We start from the raw sequence: 15,512 nt of genomic DNA on the forward strand, positions 1-15,512 counted from the left end.
CCACCCGCCCGCGGCCGTGTCGGGGCGATGACCCGCCGCGATGACCCGCCGCCGCCGCCGCTGCCGCTGCCGCTGCCGCCCGGGTGCCGGAGGCCGCGTGTCGCCAGGCCCCGCGAGCCGCCGCGGGCCGCGAGCCGGGAAAGTGGGTTAGCGGCGCTCGCCCGCGTCGCCCTGACGTCAGCGGCCCCTTTGTGCGGGCGAAGCTTTTGTCCCGCGCCGGCCGCTCCGAAACCGCCTAAATATAGCGCCGAGAGCGGGGCCGGAGCCGGGGCCGGAGCGGAGCGCGGAGGGAGCCCCGCGCGCGGCCCCTTCCCGGGGGGGGGGGAAAGGGGGGCTCTGGGGGCCCACGCGGGGGGCACGTTCCCGCATCCCGGCCGTTCCCGCGCACCTGAGTGGTTCCTGCAGCCCTGAGCCGTTCCCGCAGCCCTGAGCTGTTCCTGCATCCCAGCCATTCCCGCATCCCTGAGCCATTCCCGCACCCCCCAAGCTGTTCCTGCATCCCAGCTGCTCCTGCACCTGAGCCCTTCCCGCATCCCTGAGCCTTTCCTGCATCCCTGAGCACTTCCCACATCCCTGAGCCGTTCCCGCATCCCAGCCATTCCCGCACCCCCGAGCCATGCCTGCATCCCAGCTGTTCCTACATGCCTGAGCCCTTCCCACATCCCTGAGCCGTTCCTGTATCCCTGAGCTGTTCCCGCAGCCCTGAGCTGTTCCCACATCTCTGAGCCATTCCCGCATCCCTGAGCAATTCCCGCACTGCTGAGCCGTTCCCACATCCCAGCTGTTCCTGCATCCCAGCTGTTCCCGCATCCCTGAGCCGTTCTCGCACCCCTGAGCCGTTCCCACATCCCAGCTGTTCCTGCATCCCAGCTGTTCCCACATCCCAGCTGTTCCCGCATCCCAGCTGTTCCCTCGCCCCAGCTGTTCCCGCGCCCCAGCTGTTCCCGCTGCTCTCCCCGGCTCGGCTGGGCTCCGGGGGGACCCGGGGGGCCGCTTTTGCCCCGCGAGCACCGCGGCTTTGCTGCTCCCGCCCCACCCGGGGCCGGACCCCTTCCCGCGCCCGGCTCCTCCGTGAGGGAGCACCGGGAAGGGCCGCGCCGGGAAGAGCCACGCCGGGAAGAGCTGCACCAGGAAGGGCCACGCCGGGAAGAGCCGCGCCGGGAAGAGCCGTGCCGGCGTCCGCAGCCCCTCGATGCCGCCAGGCCGCCTCCGGCCGGGCCCATCTGCCCGGAGCAGCCGGAGCCGGGAGGCGCTTGGCAGCGCCGGCACGGCCCGGCGGGAGGTCGGCAGCGGGGCTGCGCCGTGCCGGGCCCGGGAACGGCTCCGGGTTTAGGCACAAACAGCCCCAAAGCCGCGGGGGCGGCTTGGCCCCGGCAGCGCTGGCGCAGCGGGAGCTGCTCCGGGCAGAGCGGCTGTCACACGTGCACCGAGCGCGGCCGGTCTCAGCCCGCCCCGATGAGGGTGCGAGCCGGCGCCAGGGCCCGGCCCCAATTCCCAGGAGACAAACTGGGATCTCCGCGGCCCTGGGAAGAACCAGAGGGGGAAAAGGCTGGAAGAGGAGGGGGAAAGGAGAGGGGCGGCTGCCGGCGCCGGGTCCGGGGCGGCTCGACCCCATCCGCCTCCGGAGTCCTCTCCCGGCCCCAGGCGGAAAACCCACCGGCGGTCCTGGAAAACCTGCCAGTGGTCCTGGAAAACCCACAGGTGATCCTGGAAAACCCACCGGCAGCCCCTGCTCATGCCAGGTCGGATCATGGCTCCCATGGGCCCCGGGCACCCGGCTGCCATCCCGGCACTCCGGCAGTCCCCATGGCTCCGGCAGGCTGGGAACGCCGCCGGCTCCGGCCGGGATGTGTCGGAGAGGAGGGAAGCGGAGCTGGGAGGGAGCCTGGGGCGAGGGCAGCGGAGCCGCATCCTGCTCCGCTCGGCCCGGCTTTTCCTCCCGGATAAAAGCCGGGAGCCGGCGGGAGCCTCCGGCGGGGAGCCGCGTGCACAGCGTGCGTCCGTGCGTCCGTGCATCCGTGCGTCCGTGCATCCGTCCGTGCGGGCAGAGGGAGCCGCCGGGAGCGCGGGAGGGCGGGGGGCGGCGGGGGCCAGCGGGACGCGCTGCCGGCACCGGTGACCTGCCGCGGCGACACGGCCGCCCGCCGCCCCGCTCAGAGGCCGCCCGCCGCTCGGCAAGCGCCCGCCGCGCCGGCGCTCCGTATGGGAAAGGCGGCGGAGGGGCCGCGGGGGGAGGCGCCATGCGGCCCCCCCGGTCTCGGGGGGGGGCAGAGCGGGCTGGCGGGGAGCCCCCAGGCCGGGGAGCCCCGCGGAGCCGGGAAGGCGGCGCTCGCCGGGATCCGGGAGCGGAGCATCGCTGGCGGCTCACGACCTGCGCGAGGGCGATGGCCCAGGGAGATGCCGGCCTGTCCCGCTGTGTCGCAGCCTGTCCTGTCCTGTCCCATCTGACCTGTCCCATCCCATCCCGTCCCGTCCCGTCTCGTCCCATCCCATCCTGTCCTGTCCTGCTCCATCCTATCCCATCCTGCCTCGTCCTGTCCCATCCCATCCTGCTCCGTCCTATCCCATCCTGCCCTGTCCTGTCCTCTCCTGTCCCATCCTGCCCTGTCCTGTCCCATCTCGTCCCATCCCGTCCCATCCCGTCCCATCCCATCCTGCTCCATCCCATCCTGTCCTGGCCTGTCCCATCCCATCCCATCCCCATCCCCATCCCATCCCCGTCCCATCCCATCCTGTCCCATCCTGCTCTGTCTTGTCCCATCCTGCCCCATCCCATCCCATCCCGCCCTGTCCCATCCTGTCGCTTCCCATCCCATCCCTTCCCACCCCCATCCCCATCCCCATCCCAGGAAAACCGCTCCCCCCGGGTGGCTTCACCCGCACCCGGGGGACATCCCGCAGCTCCCTGCTCTTCCCGGGGAAAAAAACACCCTGCAGCTGGAAAAGGCGCCGTCTCCTCAGCAGAGGGGCACCGCCAACGACCCCCCAGTACAGACACGACCCCCCCAGTACGGACACGACCCCCCCAGTACGGACGCGACCCCTCGGCAGAGCCGCGACCCCTTCGCACACCCCCGTGTCCGTCGCTCCCGGCAGCCACGGCCGAGCCGTGGGGCAGAGCCGGGCGCCGTCCCTGTCCCCGCGGGCGGATGGACGGACGGACGGACGGACGGACGGGACGGACGGGAGCGTCTCCGGCGCCCGGGGGACGCAGACGGCACCGGTCCGAGGTGGGAGCCGGGGCCTCGGCCCTCCGCGGCGGCGGGGGGCCGGGGGGGGCCGGCGGTGCCCGCCCTGTTTGCGCGCGCGTGTGTGTGCCCGCGTGTGTGTGTGTGTGTGTGCCCGCGCGCAGCGGTTTCCCCCTAATTGCCGGTTCGCGTAAGGACGGCGTGGGAGTGTTTGCGGAAAACAGTGACACGAGGGAAGGAACCCGCTGCGGTGCCGCCGCCGGAGGGGAGACGGCGGTGCTGCCGCCCGGCGGCACCCGTGTGCGCGGGCACGCGCGTGTGCAAGGGGGTGTGTGTGCACACAGGGACGCGCGTGTGCATTGGCACGTGTGTGCGTGGGGATGCCCAAGTGCTCGGGTGCACATGTGCGCGGGCACGTGCGTGTGCAAGGGTGTGTGTGTGCGCGGGGACGCACGTGTGCATTGGCACGTGTGTGCGTGGGGATGCCCAAGTGCTCGGGTGCACATGTGTGCGGGCACGTGCGTGTGCAAGGGTGTGTGTGCGTGCGGGCACGCGCGTGTGCACGGGTGTGTGTGCACACAGGGACGCGCGTGTGCTTGCACACGTGTACACGGAGATGCATGCGTGCACAGATGCATGTGCATGGCGATGCACAAGCGCATGGGCACACGTGTGCGCAGGGATGCACGTGTGCATGTGTGTGCACAGGGACGCGCGTGTGCATGGGCACACGTGTGCATGGGGACACACAAGCGCATGGGCATACGTGCATGGGGACACGCGTGTGCCTCAGCACGCATGTGCACGGGGACGCACGACTGCACGGGCACGTGTGTGCATGGACACGCGTGTGCATGGGCTGCGTGTGCAGGGACGCGCGTGGGCATGGGCCGCGTGTGCTCAGGGACACGTGTGTGCATTGGCAGACGTGCACAGGGATGCACAAGTGCATGGACACGCGTGTGCACAGGCCGCATGTGCGGGAACACGCGTGTGCCCGTGCCGCGCCTGCGTTGGGGGGCGGCTCGCAGCCGTGGGGCGCGGGCGGGTGGGGCGGAGGCTCCGGCTGCGGCGGGTGGTGGCGGAGGGGCTGCGGGAGCCGTGGGGAGGCCGTGGGGGGCTGGGGGCCGGGTCCCACGGGTGGCCGTGGGGTGACCGCGGCCATGGGGTGGCCATGGGGCCCGGGGCCCGTGGGGTGACCACAGCTGTGGGGTGACCACGGCCACAGGGTTCCTGGGGGTCCCAGATCCCGTGGGGCGGCCACGGCTGTGGGTCTGGGTTCCCGTGGGTCCCGAGTCCCGTGGGTTCCCGTGGGTCCGGGTTCTGTGGGTCCCTGTGGGTCCGGGTTCCCGTGGATCCCAGATCCCGTGGGGCGGCCATGGCCGTGGGTCTGGGTTCCCGTGGGTTCCTGTGGGTCCAGGTTCGTGGGGGTCTGGGTCCCGGTCTCCGTGGGTCCCCGTGGGTCCTGTGGGTCCCGTGGGTCCGGGTGCCCGTGGGTCCGTTGCCATGGCGCTGCCCTGCTGCTCCCGAGGTGCGAAGCCCCGCCCCCTCCCGGCCGCCATTCCTACCGGGGCAGCGCGTTGCCACGGTAGCCATGGCGGCGCGCCACAGGGGAGGCGCCCCGCCCCCTGCGGCCCTTGGCCCCGCCCTTTGGCCGGACGATACCATTTCCCCGCCGCGGGGGGGGGGGGGGACTCTCCTCGCGGGGCCGACCCTAACCGGTGGTTTAGCTCTCGGGGACGCCATCACGGTGGGGGAGGAGGGGCGGGAAGGGAACAGGAAGTGACGCCAGGAGCGGAGGGGGCGAAGCGCGCGCGCGGCGCTGCACGTGGCCGCCGCGGAGGCGCGCGCAGTGCGCAGGCGCGGGAGGGAGGGGGCGTGGCCCCCACCCTTTTCTGCGGCGGTGACGTCAATGGCCGGGTAGTGACGCAGAGGAAGAGGCGGGGCGCCGGGAGCGGAGCAGGAAGAGGTGAGAGGGGGCCGGGCCCGGGCCGGCGACGGTTAATTCGCCCCGTACTGGGAGGGCGTCGCTGCCCCAGTATGTACCAGTGACCATTAACTAGCGCCATACTGGGAGGACATCGCTGTCCCAGTGCATACTGGTGACCGCTGGCCCTGTAGTGGGAGGGTGTCGCTGTCCCAGTGCGCACTGGTGACCATTAGCCCCATACTGGGAGGGTGTCCATTAGCCCCAGTATGTACCAGTGACCACTGATTAGCGCCATACTGGGAGAGCGTCCCTCCCCCAGCGCATACTGGTGACCACTGGCCCTGTACTGGGAGGGTGTCCCTGTCCCAGCACACACTGGTGATGATAAGCCCTGTACTGGGAGGGTGTCTCTGCCCCAGTATGTACCAGTGACCCTTAATTAGCACCATACTGGTAGGGCGTCCCTGCCCCAGTGCGTACTGGTGACTATTAGCCCCATACTGGGATGGTGTCCCTGCCCCAGTATGTACCAGTGACCACTGATTAGTGCCATACTGGGAGGGTGTCCCAACCCAAGCGTGTACTGGGAGCGCGGCACCCCTCGTCGGCAGCAGTGTCCCTGCCCCAGTAAGGACTGGGAGGGAGCCCGGCCCCGCGCCGGGGGGCGGCATTCCCAGTGTGCCCAGATCCCGGCGGGGGCTGTGCCGGCTCCGCACCCTCACGGCTCCTCGTCCCCCAGGTCCCGCCTGGACGCGCGGCGCTAGAGACCCGACGCCATGGTGAGTGGAGCCGGCCGCGGGCCGGGGGCAGCATGGAGCCTCCCAGAGCCGGCATGGATGCTCCCGGAGCCTCCGGAGCCCGTGTGTCTGTGCCCGGAGCCGGCTCTGACGCCTCCACTTCCCTCCCCAGGGCGAGCGCAAGGGGGTGAACAAGTACTACCCGCCCGACTTCGACCCGGCCAAGGTGAGGCGGAGGGCACGGTTGGGGGGGCGGCCCCATCGCGGCGGGGTTCTCCGGTCCCGGGGCCGTTCGCGGGGGGGTTGGGGAGCGGCGGGGGGGTTTCGGGGTGTTGCTGACCCCTCCGCTCGCTCCGCAGCATGGCTCCCTCAACAAGTACCACCACAGCCACCCGCTGCGGGAGAGGGCCCGCAAGCTCTCCCAGGGCATCCTCGTCATCAGGTGAGGCGGGGGGCGCCGGGGGGGCGCGGGGGGGCCAGCCCCGTCCCCCTGCGGCCCCCGTGACGGCCCCCGCCTGCCCCCCGCGCAGGTTCGAGATGCCGTACAACATCTGGTGCGACGGCTGCAAGAACCACATCGGCATGGGTGAGCTCCCCCCGGCCGCCCTGGCCCGCCACGAGCCCCGCGCCGGGGGCCCCAGGCCCTCCCTGGCGTCCCCAAGACATCCCTGACCCCCTCCGGCATCTCCCGGGAGCCCCAGGCCCCCCCCCCCAGGATCTCCAAGATCTCCCTGACTCCCTCCAGCATCCTTCATCCTCCTCTGCCGTGTCCGGGGAGCCCCAGGCCCCCCCAGCATCCCCGAGATGTCCTTGACCCCCTCCAGCGTCCTTCGTCCCCCTCCGGCGTATCCCGAGACATCCCTGGCCTCCTCCAGCGTGTCCCGGGAGCCCCAGGCCCCCTCCGGCATCCCTGAGACGTCCCTGAGCCCCTCCAGCGTCCTTCGTCCCCCACCGATGTGTCCCGGGAGCCCCAGGGCCCCTCCAACATTCCCGAGACATCCCTGACCCCCTCCGGCATCTCCCGGGAGCCCCGGGCCCCCTCTGCCGCGATCCAGCCCCCTCCGGCGCGCTCCGCCGGTGCCCGGAGCCAGCTCGAGCCGCGGCGGCCGGAGGGACGCCGGGAAACGGGGCTCAGCCGGGCGCCTCCCGTCCCCAGGCGTCCGGTACAACGCGGAGAAGAAGAAGGTCGGCACCTACTACACGACGCCCATCTACAGGTGGGGGCCGGGGGCACCCGGGACGGGCGCGGGACCCCTGGCACCGCGCCGAGGTGCCGCCTGTCCCCAACGCCGTCCCCTGCGTCCCCAGGTTCCGCATGAAATGTCACCTGTGCGTCAACTACATCGAGATGCAGACGGACCCGGCGGGCTGCGACTACGTCATCGTCAGCGGGGCCCGGCGCAAGGAGGAGCGCTGGGACATGCGGGACAACGAGCAGGTCCTGCCCACCGGTGAGTCACGGCCCCGGCGGCGCCCGCGGGCCCGGGGGGGCGGCCCCCGAGTGTCCCCCCGCCGCCACCGCCGCCTCCCCCCGCAGAGCGCGAGGACAAGGCGAAGCTGGAGACGGACGCCATGTACCGGCTGGAGCACGGCGTCGCCGACCGGGCCGCGCTGCAGCGCGCCGTGCCCACGCTCGCCAGTCTCCAGGAGGCCCAGAGCGCCTGGAAGGACGACTTCGGCCTCAACAGCATGCTGCGGAGGCGCTTCCGGGTGAGCCGGGGGCCGGGGGGGGTCCCGGGGGGGCCACGGCGCCCGCCTGGCCCCGCGGAGCCCTCCCGAACGCCTGTCCCCCTTCCTCCCCGCCCAGGAGGAGAAGAAGACGCTGCGGGAGGAGGAGGAGGAGGCCGCGGCGCTGCAGGCGAAGGCCGGCCTGAGCATCCCGCTGGTGCGGGAGGCCGAGGAGGACCGGCGCCTGGCCGCCCTGCTCAAGTACCGCAGCCCCGACTGTGCGTCCCGCCCCGGGGGGGGGGAGCGGGGGAGGCCCCCCGCGCGGGGCCGCGGCGCTGAGCCCGTCCCCCTGTCCCCCCCCAGCCTACGAGGACAAGCAGAGGATGAAGCGCACGGAGATCTCCAGCCGCTCGTGGTTCCCCCCGGCGCCGGCGGCGAGCGGCAGGGCTGGCGACGCGCTGCGCAAGCTGGGCCGGGGGGGCCGAGCGCGGGCGGCCCCGGGCCCCCCCTCCGCCGCCTCCGCCTGCCTGGGCATCGTCCGGCGCCGCGCCGGAGACGGCGCCGAGGGCCCGGCGGAGCCCGTGGTGCCGACGCCGAGCGGCCTCGCCGAGCCCGGGGGGGCGGCCCCCCAGCGCGGCTCCCCCCCCGGCCCCGCTCCCGCCGCCCCCGGCCTCAACGCTTCCCTCGTCGCCGACTACTCGGACTCGGACTCAGACTCGGAGGGCGCCTGAGCGGGGCCGGTCCCCGCGTCCTGCCCCTCCGCGTCCTGCCGCTCCGGGCTGGTCCCGGCCTCGCGCTGCCCCGGTGATTTATCCCGCGCCTCTGTACGTATTAAACGGACTCTGCAGCACCGGGAAAGGGCGAGTGCCGTCTCTCCCACCGCCCCGCGCCGGATCGGGGCCGCGCTCCGGCTCATCCCGCCCCCCGGACGGGGAGGAGGCGGCCGAGCAGGGGCTCCGGCTCTGCTCCGCGGAGCTCCGTCCCCCTCGCCGGCTCCGCTCGGACGCCGGGTCCCTCCCCGGTCCGCGGAGGAGGAGGAGGGGGGAGGCCGGAAGCGCCGGGGCCGCTTCCGGCGGAGACCATGAGCCTGGAGGCGATCCGGTACCGCCGCGGCTCCCTCTCCATCCTCAACCAGCTGCTGGTGCCGGGGCAGCTGCGCTATGAGGCGGTGGACGGCGTGGAGCGGGCGTGCGAGGCCATCCGGGCCATGGAGGTGAGCCGGCGGCGGCAACGGCGGGGCGGCCGGGCCGGGCGACGGCGGTGCCACGGGCTGCGCCTGCCCCGCAGGTGCGGGGGGCCCCCGCCATCGCCCTGGTGGGCTGCCTGAGCCTGGCCGTGGAGCTGCACGGCGGCGCCGGGCCGGCGGGCGACGCGGCGGCCCTGGAGGCCTTCGTGGGCGAGCGGCTGCGGCGCCTGGTCGCGGCGCGGCCCACCGCCGTCAACATGGCGCGGGAGGCCGAGCGGCTGCGCGTCGCCCTGCACCGCCGGGCCCGCGGCCCCGGTGCCACCGCCCAGGAGCTGCGCGACAGGTAGGGGGGAGGCCGGGGGGGCTGCCCGGGGGGGTCGCGGGATCACGGGGGGGAGGCAGGATCGGGGGCATGGAGGGGGCCCGGCAGGGAGGTGGGATGCGGGAGGGATCACAGGGATGGAGGATGCGGGATCGCAGGGATGGAGGGTGCGGAATTGCAAGGATGGAGCGTGTCTGGCAGGGAAGTGGGAAGCGGGATCAGGGGGATGGAGGATGCGGGACCACAGGGATGAAGGCTGCCTGGCGGGGAAATGGGATGTGGGATGCAGGGTGGCAGGGACGGGGGTGACCCAGTGGGGATGTGGGACTGTGGGGAGCTGGGATGTGGGATTGTGGGGATGGAGGATGGCAGGGAAATGGGACACAGGATGGCAGGAATGTGGGACATGGGATTGCAGGGATGGAGGCTGCCTGGCAGGGAGGCGGGATGTGGGATTGTGGGGATGGAGGGTGTGGGATTGCAGGGACAAAGACTGCCTGGGGGGAAAATGGGACATAGGATGGCAGGGAAGTGGGATGCAGGATTGTGGGGGGTGGAGGGTGTCTGGCAGGGAGGCGGGACATGGGATCACAGGGAATCAGGATGCGGGATTGCGGGGTTGGAGACTGCCTGGCAGGGAGGTGGGATGCGGGATGGCAGGGATGGAGGGTGCCCGGGGGGGAGGCAGGACAGCAGGGATGGAGGGTGCCCGGGGGGGAAGCAGGAGGCCGATCCCGTCCCGGCGGTGCTGCCGCCGCAGCGTCATCGAGCACGCGGAGGCCCTGCTGCAGAAGGACCTGGCGGACAACCGGAGCATCGGGGCGCACGGCGCCCGCCACATCCTCCAGCGCGTCCCCCACGCCGGCGTCACCGTCCTCACCCACTGCAACACGGGCTCGCTGGCCACCGCCGGCTACGGCACCGCCCTGGGTAGGTGACGAGGGCCGGGGGGGCCCGGCACCGCCGCGGCGGGGGGAATCCACGGCGAGCGCCGGCGCTGACGGCCCGCGGCGCCCAGGCGTGGTGCGCTCGCTGCACGCCCAGGGCCGCCTGGCGCGCGCCTACTGCACCGAGACGCGGCCCTACAACCAGGGCGCCCGGCTGACGGCCTTCGAGCTGGTGCACGACGGCATCCCGGCCACGCTCATCGCCGACGGCGCTGCCGCCGCCGCCCTGCGTGAGCGCGGCGTGCACGGTGAGCGGGGGGCCGGGCAGGCGGCGGGCGCTGGGGACGGCGCCGGGGCTCACGCCGCCTCTCGCCCCGCAGCCGTCGTGGTGGGAGCCGACCGGGTGGCCGCCAACGGCGACACGGCCAACAAAATCGGCACCTACCAGCTGGCGGTGGCGGCGCGGCACCACGGCGTCCCCTTCTACGTGGCGGCCCCCACCACCTCCTGCGACCCGGCGCTGCCCAGCGGCGCCCACATCCCCATCGAGGAGCGTCCCGCCGCGGAGCTCACCGACTTCCAGGGCGTCCGCGTGGCTGCCCCGGGTGCGTGTCCCGTCCTGCAGCGCTGGGGTGACCCCGCTGTCCCCTGGCACCCTGGGCTAGGTCCCCCTGTCCCCCCAGGGACCTGCCCCCCGTGGCAGAGCCAGGTCCGAGGTGGGGGGACCTGTGGGGCTGGGGTGACCCTGCTGTCTTGGGTCCCCCCAGGGTCCAGGAGGGGCAGGGGTGACCCTGCTGTCCCTGTCACCCCCTGGGGTGCTCATGGGCCTGGGGGGGGTTGGGCGGGGGTCCCTTGGGACTGGCATGTCCCTGTCCCCATCCCCCTCGGGGGCTGCTGGATCTGGCTGGGGTGGGGGTGTCCCCCATGGGTGTCCCTTAGGCCTGGCGTGTCCCTGTCCCCATCCCCCTGGGGTGGCAGTGTCCCCCCCTGGGCGGGGGCATCCGGCAGGGCCGGGCTCACCCCCCTGACCCCCCTGTCTCCGTCCCCCAGGCATCAACGTCTGGAACCCGGCCTTCGACGTCACCCCCCACGAGCTCATCACGGGCGGCATCATCACCGAGACGGGGGTCTACGCCCCCGGGGAGCTGCTCCAGGCCCTGGTCGCGGCCCGGGGGGACTGAGCGGGGTCAATAAAGCCCTTCGCGGCGGCACGGAGCGGGAGCAGCATTTAATTTTGGGGGGGGGCCAATAAGTCGTCCCCAGTCCTGGCGGCGGGCTGCTTCCGCCTCGTTGTATCCCGGCGTGCCTTATGCCTACCGCAGTGCGGCGCTCCTGCTGCTTGCCCAACTTCCGCCTCGCTGTGTCGCAGCGTACCTTGCGCGTCCCGCCTCGCTGCTCCGCTTCCGCCTCGCTGTATCCCGGCGTGCAGTTCGCGGGGGAGGCGGAAGCGCTTCCTGCCCGGCAGAACCCGGAAGCGCGGCGCGACATGGCGCAGGGCAGGCCCAAGGCGGCGGCCAAGCGGCCGGGAAAGGCGGCCGCGGCGGCCGCGACGGCGGCCCGGGGGGTCCGGGGGCCGCGGAAGGGAGGTGAGGAGGGGGGGCGGCCTGGGGGGAGGGGACTCCCTTGGGGAGGGGGCGTTTGGGGGGGCCCTTAGGGGAGGGATGTGGGGGGGGGCTCCTGTGGGGGTGGGGTGCAGGAAAGGGAGTTCCCGCGGGGGCAGCAGAGGTAGGAAGAGCCCTTGGGCGGGGGGTGCCCGGGGGGGTCCCCTGGGGAGGGCCGGATTAGGGGGAGCCCTTGGGCAGGGGATCTTTGGGGGGGGGTTCCATGGGGAGGGACAGGGTTAGGGGGGGCCCTTGAGAAGGGGGTCCCTGGGGGGGGAGGTGAGGGGGAGCCTTGGGCAGGGGGTGCCCGGGGGGGTCCCCTGGGAGGGGGCAGGATTAGAGGGAGCCCTTGGGGAGGGGGTCCTTGGGGGGGAGCTGAGGGGGAGCCTTTAGACAGGGAGTTCCCGGGGAGGGGGCAGGATTAGGAGGAACCCTTGGGCGGGGGGGTCCCTGGGGGGGGTCCCTTGGGGAGAGAGCAGGGGGAGCTATTGGGGAGGGGGTCCCTGGGGGGGGAGCAGAGGACGGAGAGCCCTTGGGGGGGGTCCCCTGGGGAGGGATCGGGGCAGGGGGGCCCCCAGGCACAGTCCATCCGTCCCCCCCCGCGGTGGGGGCGCAGCGATGCCCGCGTGCGGTGCGGGAGGGGGCTCCCGCCCACCCCACCGCCCCCCCCCAGGCCGCACCATCGCCCCCAAGAAGGTCCGTGTGATCCAGCAGCAGAAGCTGAAGAAGGTGAGGAGGGGGCTGCCCGGGGGGGGGGACGGGGGGCGCCCGGGGGGGCCGGGCCGAGCCCCCCCACCGACGCTGCCTTCCGCAGAGCCTGGAGGTGAGCGTCCGCATGAAGATCGAGCACGAGGCGGTGATGAGGGCCGGCAGCAGCCTGCCCAGGAAGCTGGCGCTGCTCAAGGCCCCCCCCGCCGCCCCCCCCAAGAAGGGCAAAGCCAAGAAGGCTCAGCCCTGAGCCGGGCCGCCGCGCCGGGGCCCCACGGCGGCGTGAAGGACTTTCGGGCCCCCCCCGCCGCCGAAGCCGGGTTTGGCTTTTTGCAGGTGGGGGGGGGAAGGGGGGGGCCTTGGACCTGTCACGAGCTCGCCCGTGCTCAGCCTTTGCTGTAACCGTTTTTAATAAAAGGGAGGGGGGGGGCACTGCTTTGCCCCTGGAGCTCTGGGCTGAGCCAGGCCACTGGTGTCTTGGGGGGGGCCGATTGAGCGGGGGCTGCTGGGGGGGCCCAAGGGGCGGTTTGGGGTGGGACGGGGGGGGTTGGCCTCTCGGGGGTGTCCGAAGCTGTTCCCGAGCCTGGGGGGGGGCTGGCCCCCGTTTGCAGGTGATCGGGGCTGACGCGGCTCCAGCCCCATCTGCCCTGCCGGGGGGGGTGGCCGGGTGGGGGGCAGGTGTCCCCCGTTGGCATCGGGGCGGGGGGCGGGCAGGGGACCCCCGGGGCTGGCTGCGGTATGGGGGGGGGTCTCCGGGGCCAGGACTGGGGTGGCGGGGGGGGTCCCGGGATTGCCGGGGGTCCCCGGGGCTGGGATTGGGGCATTGCGGGGGGTCCCGGGATCGGGGTGGCTGGAGGGGTCCCTGGGGGCAGGATTGGGACGGTGCGGGGGGCTCTGGGGCCGGAACTGGGGGGCCCAGGGGCTCCCTGGGATCAGGGCACCGTGGGGGGCTCTGGGGCCGGAACCGGGGGTCCCCGGGGCGCAGGGGGGGAGGGGTCCCGGCTCCCTCGTTACGTCGTCGCCGCTCCCGGCGCCGGCGGAAAGTTGTGAATGGAGCCCGCGAGGCCCCGCCCCCGGCCGCGGGCGCCTCCCCGCTGATTGGCGGGCCCCAGCCTCGATTGACAGGCGCCTCCCCCGGCCTCGCCGCCTCACGTGGGTTAGGGCGCCGCGCTGACTGACAGCGGCAAGGCCCAATGAGGAGGCGGCCGCCCTCCCCCGCGGCCAATCGGCGGGGCGGGGACCGAATGCCTTAAAGGCGCCGCGCCCAAGGGCCACGTGGGCAAGTCCCGCCCCGCCTGGGTGAGGCCGCCGCGTGGGCCCCGCCCTCCCCGAGTGGGCGTGGCCACTCTAAGCCCCGCCCCGGGCGCCCCCCTCCCCCCCCCCCGCGCTGTGACATCAGGGAAATTCCCTGAAATTTCCTGCGTTTTATGGACTCGCTTCTCGGCTTTATTTTGGGAAAAAGTTTAATGGCGGAGGCGCCTCCGCTGCCGGCGGGGGCTGGGCGGGTGCCCGGACGCCTGGGTCCTCTGCCGAGCGCAGCGGGGCCTCGCGCTCGGAGCAGGGGGGAGCCGGCGGCCCGGACGCCTGGGCCCCCGCCGCAGCCCGGGCAGGCAGCGGGGCGCCCCGGACGCCTGGGCCCGCGGTGACTCAGCCCGGGCGCGACCGGCTCCCCGCAGTCCCCTAATCGCCCGCGACGCCAACGAGGAAGCGACGCTCCCCGCCGCGGGGCCCAGGCGTCCGGGCACCCATCTCCCGCCGCGGGGCCCAGGCGTCCGGGCGCCGGCCGTGCCCCCCCCGCCCCGGGTCGGGCGCGCGCGGGGCCAGACTCCTGTTCCTGCTGAACTGAGCCAGTTTAACCAAAGCAACTGCGTATCAGCTCAGTAGGCACGGGAGGCAGCGCCCAGAGCGGGCCCCGGCGTCCGGGGGGCCCCGGCGTCCGGCCCCCCCCTGCCCCCCCCGCCGCCGGCAGGGCCCCGGGGAGCGGAACTTAGCCACTGTGAACAGGAGGCGGCCGCAGACGCTGTTCACAGGTGGGCTAAGCCCTGCGCCCCGGCGGCCGCTGTCCCCCCCGTCCCCCTGCCCCAGGTGGCTGCTGTCCCCCCCCATCCCCTGCACCCCAGGGTCAGGTGGCCACTGTCCCCCCCTGTCCCCCTGCCCCGGGTGGCCACTGTCCCCCCCGTCCCCCTGCCCCAGGTGGCCCCTGTCCCCCCCTGTCCCGCTGTGCCCCAGGGCCGGGTGGCCGATGTCCCCCCCGTCCCCCTGCCCCAGGTGGCTGCTGTCCCCCCCCATCCCCTGCACCCCAGGGTCAGGTGGCCACTGTCACCCCCTGTCCCCCTGCCCCGGGTGGCCACTGTCCCCCCCGTCCCCCTGCCCCAGGTGGCCCCTGTCCCCCCCTGTCCCACTGTGCCCCAGGGCCGGGTGGCCGATGTCCCCCCCATCCCCCTGCCCCAGGTGGCTGCTGTCCCCCCCCATCCCCTGCACCCCGGGGTCAGGCGGCCGCTGTCCCCCCCTGTCCCCCATGGCCGCTGTCCCCCCGTCCCCTCCATCCCCCAGGGCTGGGTGGCCGATGTCCCCCCGTCCCCCTGCCCCAGGTGGCCACTGTCCCCCCCGTCCCCTCCAGCCCCCTGCCCGGGGTGGCCGCAGCCCCCATCCGTCCCCCCGTCCCGGGCACAGCCGGTCCCCATGTCCCCCCGTCCGTCCCCCCATCCCGGGCACAGCCGGTCCCCTTGTCCCCCTGCTCCGGGCGCAGCCGCCCCCCCCAGTCCGTCCCCCCGTCCCGGCCGCTGCTCGCGTCCCCCCGTCCGGCCCTGGCCCCCGCGGGGGGGGGGCTCCGTCCTCGGCGCGGGAGCTGGCGCCCGTTGGAAATCCCTGGCAATGTGATTTTGGGCAGCAGAGCAAACAAATCGCATCGCCAGGAACCCCGGCGGGCGGCAGCGGCGGCGGGGGGGGGGACGCCGGGGGGGGGGGGGACACGCCGCAAGCCCCTCGCTGCCCGCCGGCCCGGCCGACACCGCTTCCTCGAAGCCGCCGGCCGCGGCGAACCGCAGCCACCGGACGCCGGGGCCCCCCGGACGCCTGGGCCCGCGGCGGCGGCTCCCGTCGTCCCCGTGCGGGCGGCGTCCGGCGTCGGGGTCCCCCGGCGGCACCTGGGGAGAGGAAGGTGCCGTGAGCGGGACGCCGCGGCCCCGGCGCGCGTCCCCCCCGCCCCGTGCGTCCCCCCTCCCGCCGCCGCCGCCGGCAGCCGCCGTCTCGGCTCCGCGCCGGCCCTAAAAATAGCGGCGGCCG

The 15,512-nt window shown here is 74.0% G+C and overlaps 3 protein-coding genes across 5 annotated transcripts; all 3 read left to right on the forward strand.

Annotated features, from left to right (window-relative positions):
* The first annotated feature begins 5,074 nt into the window (after positions 1–5,074).
* YJU2B (YJU2 splicing factor homolog B) lies at positions 5,075–8,381 on the forward strand. Of its 2 annotated transcripts, none has more exons than XM_064499221.1 (10): positions 5,075–5,157; positions 5,858–5,897; positions 6,028–6,081; positions 6,215–6,297; positions 6,386–6,441; positions 7,012–7,072; positions 7,164–7,306; positions 7,393–7,565; positions 7,663–7,801; positions 7,887–8,381. In XM_064499221.1, exons 2-10 carry the CDS (start codon positions 5,895–5,897, stop codon positions 8,252–8,254), a joined length of 1,080 nt encoding a protein of 359 aa, XP_064355291.1. In that variant the 5' UTR covers positions 5,075–5,157; positions 5,858–5,894; the 3' UTR covers positions 8,255–8,381. The 2 variants fall into 2 exon arrangements, with proteins under 2 accessions (XP_064355291.1, XP_064355292.1); XM_064499222.1 differs by having other exon boundaries at positions 5,145–5,226.
* A 68-nt stretch (positions 8,382–8,449) lies between these two features.
* MRI1 (methylthioribose-1-phosphate isomerase 1) lies at positions 8,450–11,129 on the forward strand. Of its 2 annotated transcripts, XM_064499223.1 has the most exons (6): positions 8,450–8,736; positions 8,811–9,052; positions 9,792–9,961; positions 10,050–10,226; positions 10,299–10,523; positions 10,969–11,129. In XM_064499223.1, the coding sequence occupies exons 1-6, from the start codon at positions 8,605–8,607 to the stop codon at positions 11,097–11,099; spliced, it is 1,077 nt and encodes a 358-aa protein (XP_064355293.1). In that variant the 5' UTR covers positions 8,450–8,604; the 3' UTR covers positions 11,100–11,129. The 2 variants fall into 2 exon arrangements, with proteins under 2 accessions (XP_064355293.1, XP_064355294.1); XM_064499224.1 differs by lacking the exon at positions 10,050–10,226.
* An 83-nt stretch (positions 11,130–11,212) lies between these two features.
* On the forward strand, positions 11,213–12,687 carry C33H19orf53 (chromosome 33 C19orf53 homolog). The gene is made up of 3 exons (XM_064499225.1): positions 11,213–11,504; positions 12,193–12,248; positions 12,334–12,687. The coding sequence occupies exons 1-3, from the start codon at positions 11,228–11,230 to the stop codon at positions 12,475–12,477; spliced, it is 477 nt and encodes a 158-aa protein (XP_064355295.1). The 5' UTR covers positions 11,213–11,227; the 3' UTR covers positions 12,478–12,687.
* Positions 12,688–15,512: the final 2,825 nt, after the last annotated feature.

The sequence above is a fragment of the Dromaius novaehollandiae genome, chromosome 33 (assembly GCF_036370855.1).
Source record: "Dromaius novaehollandiae isolate bDroNov1 chromosome 33, bDroNov1.hap1, whole genome shotgun sequence".
NCBI lineage: Eukaryota > Metazoa > Chordata > Aves > Casuariiformes > Dromaiidae > Dromaius > Dromaius novaehollandiae.